Source organism: Petaurus breviceps, unplaced genomic scaffold, assembly GCF_028583685.1.
Source record: "Petaurus breviceps papuanus isolate PSGF00001 unplaced genomic scaffold, PetGlider_PUasm1.0 172, whole genome shotgun sequence".
Taxonomy (NCBI): domain Eukaryota; kingdom Metazoa; phylum Chordata; class Mammalia; order Diprotodontia; family Petauridae; genus Petaurus; species Petaurus breviceps.
Genome location: NW_027185755.1, coordinates 1,717,216 through 1,729,900, shown reverse-complemented (window position 1 = coordinate 1,729,900; position 12,685 = coordinate 1,717,216). Strand labels below are relative to the sequence as shown.

General features: G+C 40.6%; 1 protein-coding gene across 1 annotated transcript; it reads right to left on the bottom strand.

Annotated features, from left to right (window-relative positions):
* Positions 1–1,335: 1,335 nt before the first annotated feature.
* Positions 1,336–12,164, bottom strand: LOC138157531 (phosphoglycerate kinase 1-like). The gene is given in 4 exon segments (XM_069083174.1): positions 1,336–1,771; positions 1,773–2,587; positions 3,736–4,027; positions 11,937–12,164. Coding segments are annotated over 4 exon segments (1,569 nt in total). The 3' UTR covers positions 1,336–1,537.
* Between the last annotated feature and the right edge of the window lie 521 nt (positions 12,165–12,685).

Sequence of the window (12,685 nt, the reverse complement as noted above, 5' to 3'; positions counted from 1 at the left end):
AGTTAGCAATCATAAATGTGAAGGTAAATGGTATGGACTCACCCACAAAATGGAAGCAGATTGCAGAATGGATTAGAAACCAGAATCAAAAAATATGTTGTTTATAAGAAACACGCTTGAAACAGAGTCACAAACAGAGTTGAAATAAAAGGCTGAAGCAGAATCTATGTTTCAGGTGAAGTAAAAAAGGCAGAGAAGCAATCATGGTCTCAGACAAAGCAAAATGAAAAACAGATCTAATTAATGGATAAACAGGGAAACTACATCTTGCTGAAAAGGAAACCATAGATAATGAAGTAATAGCAATACTAAACATATATGCAACAAATAATATAGCATCCAAATTCTTAAAGGAAAAGTGAAATGAATTATATAAGGAAATAATACACTTTCCCCTCTCAGAGCTACATAAATCTAATATAAAATGAATGTGAAAGAAATAAAGGAGATGAATAGAATCTTAGAAAAGTTAGATAGGATAGACATCTGGAAAAAACTGAATGGGAAGAGAAAGAAAGTACACCTTTTTCTCAGTTGTACATGGCACCTTTAAAAAGGTGACTATGAATTAGGTCATAAAAACTTCACAAATAAATACAGAAAAGTAGAAATATTAAGTGCAGCCTTTGAGGGCTGCACAATAAAAATATATTCAATGGAAGCATAAATTAAAAATTAATTGGAAATTAAATAACCTAATCCTAACAAATGAGTGGGTCAAAGAATAAATCATAGCAACAATCAAATAATTTCATTAAAGAGAATGATAACAATGAGAAAACATCCCAAAATTTTTGGGATTCATACAAAACAATACTCAGAAAATATTTCATATTTCTAAATTCATACATCAATAAAAGAAATAAAGGAAGAACAGATAGATGAATTAGGCATGCAACTAAAAACATTCCTAGAAAAATAGCAGATTAAAAATCCCCAATTAAACACCAAAAATCATGAAAATCAAACATGAGATTAACAAAATTGAATGTCAAAAGGCCATTGAACTGATAAGTAAAACTAGGAGCTGATTAAAAAAATCAACAAATATATAAAATTTTGACTGATTAGATTCTTTTTTTGTTTGAGCTGGCACTTTTATGAAATGTTCATTTAACAGATAACCTTACCCCCACCCCGAACTGGAGTTTCTTCTTGTTTCCATACTGTGTGTGGGTAATGATGAAAACAGCTGCTAACAAAGCTGAACAGAACAAACTATTTCAAGAGTATGGCTAACAGTGGCTTTAGCTTTGATTTTTCTTTCTAAAGGCAAAATATAAATATGTGTGTATATATGTGTGTGTGTGTGTGTGTGTGTGTGCTAAAGTTCAAGTGAGATCTGACAAGAGGCACACCCAGGAACCACAAAGGTGGGTTGAACTGCTTCTGGAGCTCTCATTGCCCCCATCTTCTGGCCACTGGTTGAGTCTTGAGGGAGAAACTTGCCTAATGCCAAGGAAAGGGACAGGAAGCACTGCAGGGTCACGTAGGAAGGGCTGTGCACAGGAATCAGCAGGCAGCAAAGTGGCGTCCATTAGACATTGCTCAGGGAAGCCATGCCAGGGAGGACTTTGCCCTCCAGCAGCTCTAGACTGGCACGACCCCCAGTGCTCACATGGCTGACTTTGTCCTCAGTATTCCATTTGGCACAGCAAGTGGCAGTATTCCCACCACTTATGATGGTGATGCAGCCCCTCTTGATGGCATCCACTACATTGTTCATTAGCTCTTTTGTTCCCTGAGCAAAGGCTTCCCACTTGACAGGTTCCAACTCCAACAGGTCCCTTCCACACAATCTGTTTGGCATGGACCACAGCTTCTGCGTACTTCTTGCTGCTCTCGGGGCCACAGTCCAAACCCATCCATCCAGCAGGGATGCCAGAGGCCAATGTGGCTTGGCCAGTCTCGGCATTCTCATCAAACTTGCTGGCTGTGACGAAGTCAAGGGGCAATGTGATCTTGACACCATTCTTCTCAGCCTTGGCCATCAGGTCTTTGACAATCTTGGCCCCCTCTTCATCAAACAGAGAAGTTCCGATCTCCATATTGTTGAGCACTTTGAGAAAGGTGAAACCCATCCCACCACCAATGATCATCTCATTGACTTTGTCTAGCATATTGTCGATCAACTAGATTTTGTTGGCAACTTTAGCTCTGCCCAAGATGGCCAGAAAGGGCCTCTCAGGGCTCTCCAGGGCCTTGGCAAAATAAGTCAGCTCCTTTTTCATGAGGAAACCACATGCCTTCTGGGGCAGATTCACTCCCATCATGGAACTGTGGGCACAGTGAGCAGTACCAAAAGCATCATTGACATAGATGTCCCCCAGCTTGGAGAGGGATGCTTGAAAGGCTTCCATTTTGGCTGGCTCTGCTTTGATTTTGTTTCCAGAAGCATCTTTGTCTTTTCCCTCTTCTTCTATGTGGAAGCGAAGATTTTCCAGCAAAATGATAGACCCGTTAGGTGGGTTAGCACAGGCTTGCTCTACTTCTGGGCCCACACAATCCTTCAGGAAGAGAATATCTTTGCCCAGCAAGGATTTGAGCTCTGCAGCCACGGGTTCCAAGGAGTATTTGTCAGGCATGGTGTAATGTAATGCCAGGCAAAGGCAACTTCCCAAGGTTCAAAATAGCGGCATAGGTGCTCTCCATTTTATTTAGTGACAAATTAAGAACAGAGAAGATCAAAATATGACATCATTCAAAATACAGCATTTACTAAGTGTGATTCAATAATCTCCAAGTACTACCTGATTTAATCAAGTACTACCCCACCCCAGGACATTACATTCATTTAATCAATTACAAAGTCCCTGTTCTAAATACTACTCCATCCCTAGGCTGTACCTTCATTTAGTCCATCACAAAGTCCCTCTTCTCAAACGAGATTAGTTTCCAATCATAAGTAAAGTGCATTCATTTGTTCAATCATAGAACACAAAAAGGTCAAAAGTTCCCCACCCCTGGATCACAACTGAATCTACCCCAGAGTTATAACAAGCTTAAGCACAGGACTTAATACCCAAATAGAGGTCTTTTCTTCATCTTGACAAGAGGCAAGTTCTCAGCAATCTTTGTTCCTGGGTAGACAAAGCTTAGCAAGGCCACAAGATATATTGCCAGTGTCTTCATTAATTCATTCTCTGTCTGCAGAACAGTCCTAGGACCCCTGAAAACATTAGCAAACCCCCCTCCCAGGATTTCTGTAAACATACAACAAGAAAATCCTTCTTCAGGGCTTCTGAACCAACAGCAAGGTTCCAAAACTTCTGCAACAACAGCACTGTCTCACCAGTGGACAGTATTCACTCTCTGTCTGCAGAACAGTCTCAGTAGCTCTGAACCAACAGCAAGGTACCAAGTCTTCTGCAACAACAAAACTGTCCTTCACCAGTGGACAAATCTGGCAAAACAACATCAAAACAAAGTACCAGCATAACAGCCATGTCTCCTCAGTCCTTGGCAACTCTGGGTGGCAGCTCTCAAAAGTGCTGGGCAATTCAAAGTGGCCCTCAGCAATCCTCTCAGTCTCTCTCTGCCTCCAAAAAGTTCTTCTGCCTCTCTCTTGTGTCTCTCCCAATCTACATCACCAGCTCCTCCCAGTTCAGCACTCTCTTTTCACGTCAACAAGTCCATCCCACAAGTGGGATTAACAAGCTCTGGGTTTTAACACAATCAAACCAAAAACCAAGCCAATACAGGGGAATCTTTAAATGCCATTACTATTACACATGGGGATGCCATCAGGTCGGCCTAAGTGGCTCATCAGAACAACAGACTTGGCTCCATTATCCAAGCAGTAATTGATGCTAGGAAGAGCAGCCTTGATTCTCTGGTTGTTAGTTATCTCTTTGTTCTTCATGGGAACATTAAAATCCACCCTCATGATGACACTTTTCCCCTTCAGGTCCACCTTGTCCAAGGTCAGTTTGCTGGAAAAAGAAATGTTGGCGGTGAGATCAGGCGGCTGCTGCAGCTGTGGATGTGGCTGCGGCTGGAAGTCGAGCTGCTGGAGCCAGACAATGCTCTACACACTGGGGTCAGCACCTACTGCCTTGTGCCTAGCGCCGTGCACCTCAAGGAGCACCCCGAGAGCCTGCCTCCCTGCCCACCGTCCCTCCCAGCCTTGACTGATTAGATTCTTTAAAAAGAAAGAAGAAAGCCAAATTTCTACTTAAAAATTTTTTTTCTTAAAATTATAAGTAGTAACTACCTAAACCAAAGAGAAAGTATTTTCTATAATCAAATAAATGATAAGCCTTTCCAATATGATTAGGGGTGAAGCAAAGATGTCCATTACCATCATTATTATTTAATATCATATTAAAAATTCTAGCTTTAACAATAAGATAAGAAAAATAAATTGAATAAATAATAGACAACAAGGAAACAAAACTATCACTTTATACAAATGATATGTTGGTTTACTTAGAGAACCATAGAGAACTGACAACAATAATATTCACTAAATTAGTTTATTATTTTGTACCATACCAATTAAATTACCAAATGATTCCTTTATAGAACTAGAAAAAAATAATAACAAAATTCATCTGGAGAAACAAAAGGTCAAGAATATCAAGGGAATCAATGATATTGTGGCAGGAACTTATTCATCTTACAGGTGAAGAAACTGAGTCTAGAGGCCCATAGTCACACAGGTAGTAAGTTACAGAGTTGGATAATTATCCTAGGTGCTCTGACTCCAGAAAGTAATATTTTTTTTCCATGCCTACACACTGTTTCCTATTTCCTTTTACTCTCTTTTCACATAGTTCCCATCTCTCTAAATTCTTTTTCACTTAGTTCCTACTTTTTGTTATCTTTGTCTTTGCTTTTTCATGATTTTTATGTGTTGGGTCAAAGGCAACATGGCAGAGTGAAAAGCAATGAGACATATAGGAGGAAACAATGAACTTGAAGACAAGGTACTGGGTTCAAATTCTGCCTTTGACACTCTAGCTATAGGATCTTAGAGAAGTCATTTAATCTCTTTAGGTTTCAATTTCTTCATCTGTAAAATGATGATGACACTATTACCTATCTCACAAGGTTGATATAAGCCTCAAATGGGATAAAATCAGTAAAGCACTTTGATCACTTTAAAGTCCAAGATCACTCAATCCAAGAAGGAAATGATAAGAGAGAGAAAAAAATTACAAAAGATAAAATAGATAACATTAACTACTTGAAAATGAAAAGCTTCTGCACATACAAAATGAACACACTTAGGATAAGAAGGGAAGTGGTTAAATTGGCAGAGGGGAATCTTTGTATCAGATTTCTCTGATGAAAGTTTGCTAATGAAGATACATGAGAACTTAATAAACATATATGACTAAAGTCCACTTCCACAATAGATAAGTGGTCTAAAGATATAAACAAATAGATCTCAAAAGAAGAATTGCAAAGCCATATGAAAGAATGAAAAACAACCACATGAAAGAATGCTCCAAAGTACTAATTATAAAATAAGTGCAAACTGAAACAGTGCTGAAGTTTCACCTCACACCCTGGAAACTTGTAAAGATAAAAAAAGTTTTAATAGTCAATTTGGGAGGGGCTGTGGAATGATAGGCACACTGATACATTATTGGTGGAGTTGTAAAAATCATTTTGGAAAGCTATTTGGGATTACACAAGCAAAGTGACTAAAAACTCTTTGTGACCCCATTTCTTGGCAAAGATACTGGAGTGGGTTGCCATTTCCTTCTCCAACTCATTTTACAAATGAGGAAATTGAAACAAACAAGGTTAAATCCTGGATCACACAGCTAGTAAGTATCTGAGACCACATTTGAACTCAAGTCCTTTTGACTCCAGGACCAGTACTCTATCCATCATACCCCTGAACTATTCTAGCATACACCAAGCACATAGTCAGCACTGATTGTTCATGTCTTAATAAATTCTAAGATTACATGATCTATTTTGTCTGCCATGTCATATCACTAATTCACACTAAGCTTGATTAACATTAAAATCTCTAAGGATTTTTTTTCATAAATTTTTCTAGCTATGCTCCCCCCATTCTGTTCTTGTATAGTTGTGCTTTAGAGCCTAAGGGGATTTTATTTCTACTCTAATTATATTTAATCATCCTCTCACTATAGTAGATGAAATCCTGGGATTTGAATCAAGATAATATATGTTCCAAACCTTTTATGGACACTTACTAGCTGTGTGAACACAGACAAGTCCTTGCACTTTTCCTGATCTGTTTCCTCATCTCTAAAATGACTATATTAGTCCCTGTAGCACCTACTTCTAGAATTGTTGTAAGGCTCCATTTAGCTAGTCTCTATGAAGCACTTTGCAAAATGTAAAATATTCTATTCGTTCACCCATCATCATCATCATATTCTTCTTCTTTTTCTTCATCTTCAACATAATTATCATCATGGAGGCAGATTGACAAAGTAAGAAGAGGCCTGGATTTAGTAGAATAAGTAAAAAAAGATTGGGACTTGAATCTTAGCTTTGCCACTTGTGACACATGTGATCCTGAACAGATTCCTCAATCTCTCTAAGCTTCTTTTTATTCATCTGTAATACAAGGAGGTTGGATTAAATGACTTCTAGCATTCCTTCTACCTCTAATTTTATGAACTACTCATCATGATCATCGAGTTGGAGCCATTGTCTTATGCATTCTACTGAAATCTTTTGGGGTCCTGACCTCATTCAAAGTGTTCACCCTCTCAGGGTCTTCTGAAGATTTGATAAGTTGTGTCTTTGTCTAATGTGTGTGTGTAAATGTATGTCGATACATACATACATATATTTGTATGTATGTTCAGTGTAGACAAATATATGTATACATGTATACCTATATGCCTATTAAACTACACCAGCTCAGACAGATTTACTTTGAGCCTATCCATTAAGAAGCTTAAAAAAAAACAACAAACAACTATGACCACACTCACTGATATCCATTAAAGTTCAACCCCTGAAATGAATTCCTTCATAGTATGATTTAAGCCTAGTAGTCACAATAACAGGGCTGAATAGTAGTGGTCCATAACTGAAATAGGTGCAGGAATGAGTTAGATAACATATGTGTAGAGAAATTACATTAATTAGAATTGTTATTGTCTACTTTCTTCTTCATTTGCAGAGTTATTTTTATAATTGTTATTTTATTAAGTCTATGTCTTTAAACATGAGTCCATGTAACAGCATCTCAAATTCAAGAGGTGAGACCCACCCCCCTCACCCATAAGACTATTACCAAAAACTTGAGGAAATTATTTTTAAATTTAATTTCACAAAATTTGCCTCCATGGTGTCGATTATGAGAAGTCTATCGGAATCCCCCAGTGAACAACAGATTATATGAAGTTAGAAACATTAGGACTCTGACTCAAACCCATTTGCAGAGTGGAAATAGCTAGACAGTTTTTAATTCTTAACTTTTGTGGTTTAAAATTTTTCTCATTGATGTTTAGTTTGGAATGCATTCTGATGAGTGAGGGATATGCCATGTTTAAATAAGAAGTGGGCTGTGAAGCTTGGTAAGAGAAGGAAAGAACTGGCTGCTTTGGGGAAGCCTTACAAACGTTGAATATTATCTAGTGACTGTGTCTTACTATGCTACAGAAAGCAAACTGGCCTTTGGTTAATACTGAAATTGTTCTATAAGTAGACAACCACATTTACGCAGATGGCATGAAGCATCTTACAATGATTGTAAATGTCAGGACTTAGACGTAGAGTAGAATTAATTAGTACTGTAATTTCTTTGCTTTGTTCTTTGCTATTTGTGTGTAGGTGATCTAGAGATTAGTAGCTTCTCTTTTATCTCCATGTTCAATAAGGATACATGTGCCCAGCAATATGAGGATTCCCCTCCATACGTGAAGATTATCAACTTTATACCTTCTCATCCTGTGGGATTTTTTAAAGGTCATAGAATAACTGAATTTCTGAGTTGGAGGGCCATCTAGTGGCTTGTACTGGCCGTCTTGTCCAATCGCTAAAAGAAAAAGAACGCCCTTTATAAAATAGCTAACAAGTGGTCACATAGAATTTGCTTGAAGAAGTCCAGTCTTCCTTCCAAGGAGCTACTGTCTCCTGAGGCAGTCTATATATTTTTGTGCAGATCTAATTATTAGAAAATATTATCTTTTATCAAGTCCAAAATAATAGGGAAGCGCTGGAATTTGTAGAGTAGGGGTATGATATGGTCAGACTTCTGTAGCTATGTGGAGGGTAAATTAGAGAGGGAAGATACTGAAGGCAGAGAGAACAATTAGGAGGCTATTTCAGTAATCCAAGAGAGAAGTTATGAGGGCTTAAAGTCTTGAACAGACAATGGGGAAAGATGCAAGAAATATTGTGGAGGTAAAAATCAATAATACTTGGCAATGATTAGATGTATGGGTGAAGGTGAGGAGATAAAGGTGATTCCAAGGTTGTAAAGCTAAGTGTCTAGTAGACTTGGAGGGGAAAGATGATCAATTCTGTTTTGGTTATCTTGAGTTCAAGATGATTGATAAATATCTAGTTTTAGATGTCCAATAAACAGATAGAGGGCAGCTAGGTGGTTCAGTGGAAGAGTGCAGACTTCATCTTTATGAATTCTAATCTGGCTTCAGACACTTTCTGTATGACCCTGGTCAAGTCACTTAACTTGGCCTCAATTTTTCATCTGTAAAATGAATTGGGGAAGGAAATGGTAAACCACTCCAGTATCTTTGCTGGCCAAATCCCAAATGAGGTCATGATAAGTTGGACAAGACTGAAACATGATGGGAAACAACAAGAACAATGGGAATCAAGAGGTCAAGAGAGATACTAGAGCTGAATATTTAAGTCTGAATATCAGCTGCACAGGGATTATATTCAGACTCATGAGAGCTAATGAATTAACAAGGGAGCAAAAAAGGAAACAAACGAGAAGATAAGAAGGCCCAAGATAGAACACTGGGGGATGCTCACAGTTATAGGGCATCATATCAATGGTTACCCAATAAAGAAGGCCAAGGAGTTCCCATAAGGAAAGAGGAGGGGCAGCTAGGTGGTTCAGTGACTAGAGCACCCACTCTGAAATCAGGAGGACCTGAGTTCAAATCTGCCCTCAGATACTCATCAGTTGTGTGACCAGGGCAAATCACCTACCCCCAATTGCTGTCCCTACAAAAAGTGTATGGGGGGGGGGGAAGGAGAGTGAGGAGAAAGCAATCCTGGTAATTCAGAGAGGAGAAACTATGGAGAAAGAAAGGAGGGTCAACAGTGTCAAATGATGCTGAGAGGTCAAGAAGGATAAAAACAGAGAAAAAGCCATCACACTTGGCAATTAAGTTCTATTAGTGTGAAATTGAAAATGGACTTTTAATTCTGTTAAGACAAAATCAAGACTTGATATTTCCCTTCACTGTGAGTTTTACTTAGGTAATCTTAAATCATTTGTCTCACAATTCTTATCTTGTAACTAGTACTTTTACTCTTGTATTGAAATTTGTATCTTCACCTTTGTAACTTCACCCACCATTCACATTCTAGAGAAACTTGCTTAAAGGTTAGTCTCATGAATCTAAACTGTAATAGCAACTCTGATCAATTGCAGACTAATCCCGATATCTGAGAATTGGTCTCATCTCCCAGTGATGCAATGGGGAGGATCTCAGCCCACCTCCTCATTGAAATGTCTACCACAGGACTGTTTTACCTTTTTCTTGTGTCCTGAATCACACAGCTTCTTTGTGGTCAAGGGGATTTCAGAAGGAAAGATCCAAACACTCAAAATACCACACTGATTGTCAGAGTTTTTGTTTTTTACTTTCTGATCAATCAGAAAAATACACAACTATGTTGCTCAGAAGATTTTGCTCTGTTATTCTGCTAGTCACTATAAAAGACCCTGCCTTCCCTCACTCTGGTGGTCTTTGACTACTGAGGAGTCATTGACACTATTTATTGGCTACTGTTAGCTCAGTCTACCTTTACTTCTAGCACAACATTAGGAACTTTGGAGAAATCAATTTCAATTGAGTGGTAAGGTCAGAAGTCATTTATAAGAGACTGAAAAGTGAGTAAGATAACAGAATGTTGAGGTAACAAAAGTAGAAGGCTTTTTTAAAGGAATTTGACTGTGAAGAGGAGGAGAGAGACCTTCACAGCATGGTAGGGTCAAGTGAAGATATTTTAAGGATGGGTGAAACTCTGGGCATGTTTGCAGGAAGCAAGCAATAATTCAATAAATAGGGAGAGATTGAAGATTACAAGGAGAGAAGGAATGATGGGGGGGGGTAATATGCCGAAGGAAACTGGATGACAGGTATTTCAATCAATAAACAAATATTTTTAAGTAACTGCTACCTGCTAGGTGCTGTGCTAGATGTTAGAGATTCAGGTATAAAAATAAGATAATCCATAGTTTAATTTCTTTTTAATGGAGGGTGGGTGGTCATGAGAACACCAAGTACATATACAGGCATGTACACTGAACATACAATGCTGCCCATTTAAAATACTAATGTGGTCACTAATACAATACTAATACTAACAAACATTGATTAAGCACTTACTATTGGGGATTGGGGATTCAACGAAAGACAAAAACATTCCCTGACCTCAAGGAACTTACATTCTAGCAGGTGAAAGAGCATGTAAATAACGAGGTACATACAAGATACCGTAGATGAAAGGGAACCTTAGAGGAGAAGGTTCTAGAACCTGAGATGACAGGGTAAAGGGTGGTAGAGGGAGAACCTGGCATCTGGAAGTGGCAAAGAGAAGCAAGAAGAATTCCAACTTACCCACCACAGTGAGTTAGGAGAAAGCATAGCCAGCATAGGAAAGGGTGGCTAGGGAAGTGATGTCTCAAGTGGGAGAGTCAGGTCTCAGTAAATGTGAGGAGATAAAAGTGAGAAAGGAAAAGGTTTAACATGAAAGGAGGTTTATTACTGATAGAGAATTCCAGAGGGCACCGAGGAAGGGGTAGATCTGGGGTGGAACACTTTAAGAGAACACTTGGGAGAGGGGGAAGTAGAGGTGGATGGGAATAAGGGAGAGGACAACAAGGCTTGGGAGCAGGATTTATTCATTTCTAGTCTGAGTTCAGGCCAATACTAGAATAGAAAAAGTGTGTGGTTTTGGAATTAGCAAACCATTAATGAATGAGACTAGGCTCATTTAGGTATCAGTGTATGGGAAGAAGTCCTTAAAGTAGGCAGGTGAGTGGGCTGTTCAAAGTCCTCCCTGGAGACCAAAGTGTTGTTGTGTCCTATAAAGACCTCTGGAGGATGGCCTGTGGTGTCCGGGAGTCCAGGTGAAAGGCTGGAGGTGGCAGGGAGAGAAGGGTTCATCGCTATAGAGGTCGGTGTTACCGAAGGAAAAAGATTATTTTTAGAGGATGGTTAAGTAGCTGTATAGGCTTCCTACGCCGTAGTCTCCGGGAGCCTAGGATACCCCCAGAGGAAGACAGTCTTCGGAGGGCAAAAGATGGCAGTGTCACTGGCTGTGGTCTGCGTAGGTGAGATGGGTACTGTACCAGGACGGCGAACGTCCTTGTGAGTAGAAAAGAGAGGATGGTTTTGAAACGGCCGGGGAACGCTAGAACGAAATCTTGGAAGCTGGTCAGCCTCCTGTAGTCACGGCTGGAGGAGTCTGAGGTGAACCTGGGAGAAGCTGTCAGTTGTGCCCAAGGTGGGAATTCCGAGTCAGGACGTAGTGCGCTTCCAACTTTTTGCCAAGTAGAACGGCTTGAGCTAGCCCTGGGTTGCCAAGGGGGGAATCTAGTTATTGGGGAACGGAAGGTGCTGGTATCCTGTACTTTTGCATCCTCGGTGGGTGTTGGGGAGGCCACCGAAGAAATCAAGTTATAGAGGGACCCGTCGGAGTAGTGTCTGTTTTCCAGATCTCTGCGGAGAAAGGAATGGCGCCGGGGTGATCACCTCCAAAGATGATGTTGGTGACTTGTAACTTCTTACCGGAGGAGGGTGGTCTCCCAGGCTTAGGATGTGGCAGCGTCGTGGTCTTCCGAGTCCTAGAGAGGTCCGGAGTAGTGCAGGTGGACCCTGGAGGAAGCCAGTTGGGGAGGCTTGGGTGGTGGCAGCAGCAGCGGCCAGTTGCGTCTGAACGAAGCTAAGCTGGTGAAAGACCGAGTAGTTGTGCTCTCCACTCCTGCGAGAGGGTGCTGGGGGAGCCGAGGTTACCATGTGAGAAGGCCCGTCACAGGGAAACGAGCCGTGGCAGTGTCGGGGACTCCTGAGTTTGGGAGGTGCAAGCCAGATCCCGGTTGTTCCCAGAGTGGGCAAGGGACATCTGAGTTAGGTTGCTGTTTCTGGGGTTGAAAAGTCACGCCGTGGAAGCCCTGGGGCTTACGGGTCACAGTTGTAGTCTTTCAGGTGGCCTTGGGAGGAGGGAAGTCTTGAGGTGCAGGAAATGGCCCCATCTTGTCCACCCACTCCTCAGGAAGGTGCTGGTGAGACCTGGAGAGAAACGGGGGGCTTGGAAGGTGGGAAGTGCTGTTGGAGAATTTTCGAGGGTCCGGAGGTAGTGCTACGGGATTCTTGGAAAGCCACTGGGGAGCTAGAGGTGGCGGTGTAGGCCTAGGGGGTGCAAGGCGGGCGGTTTCGATTCCACTCTTTTAGCAGGCGGAAGAAGGAGACAGAGTGGAGGAAACGAGGCGGTGGTGTTATAGGTCTGGGAACTAGTCGTGTTCGGCCTTAGCTGGAGG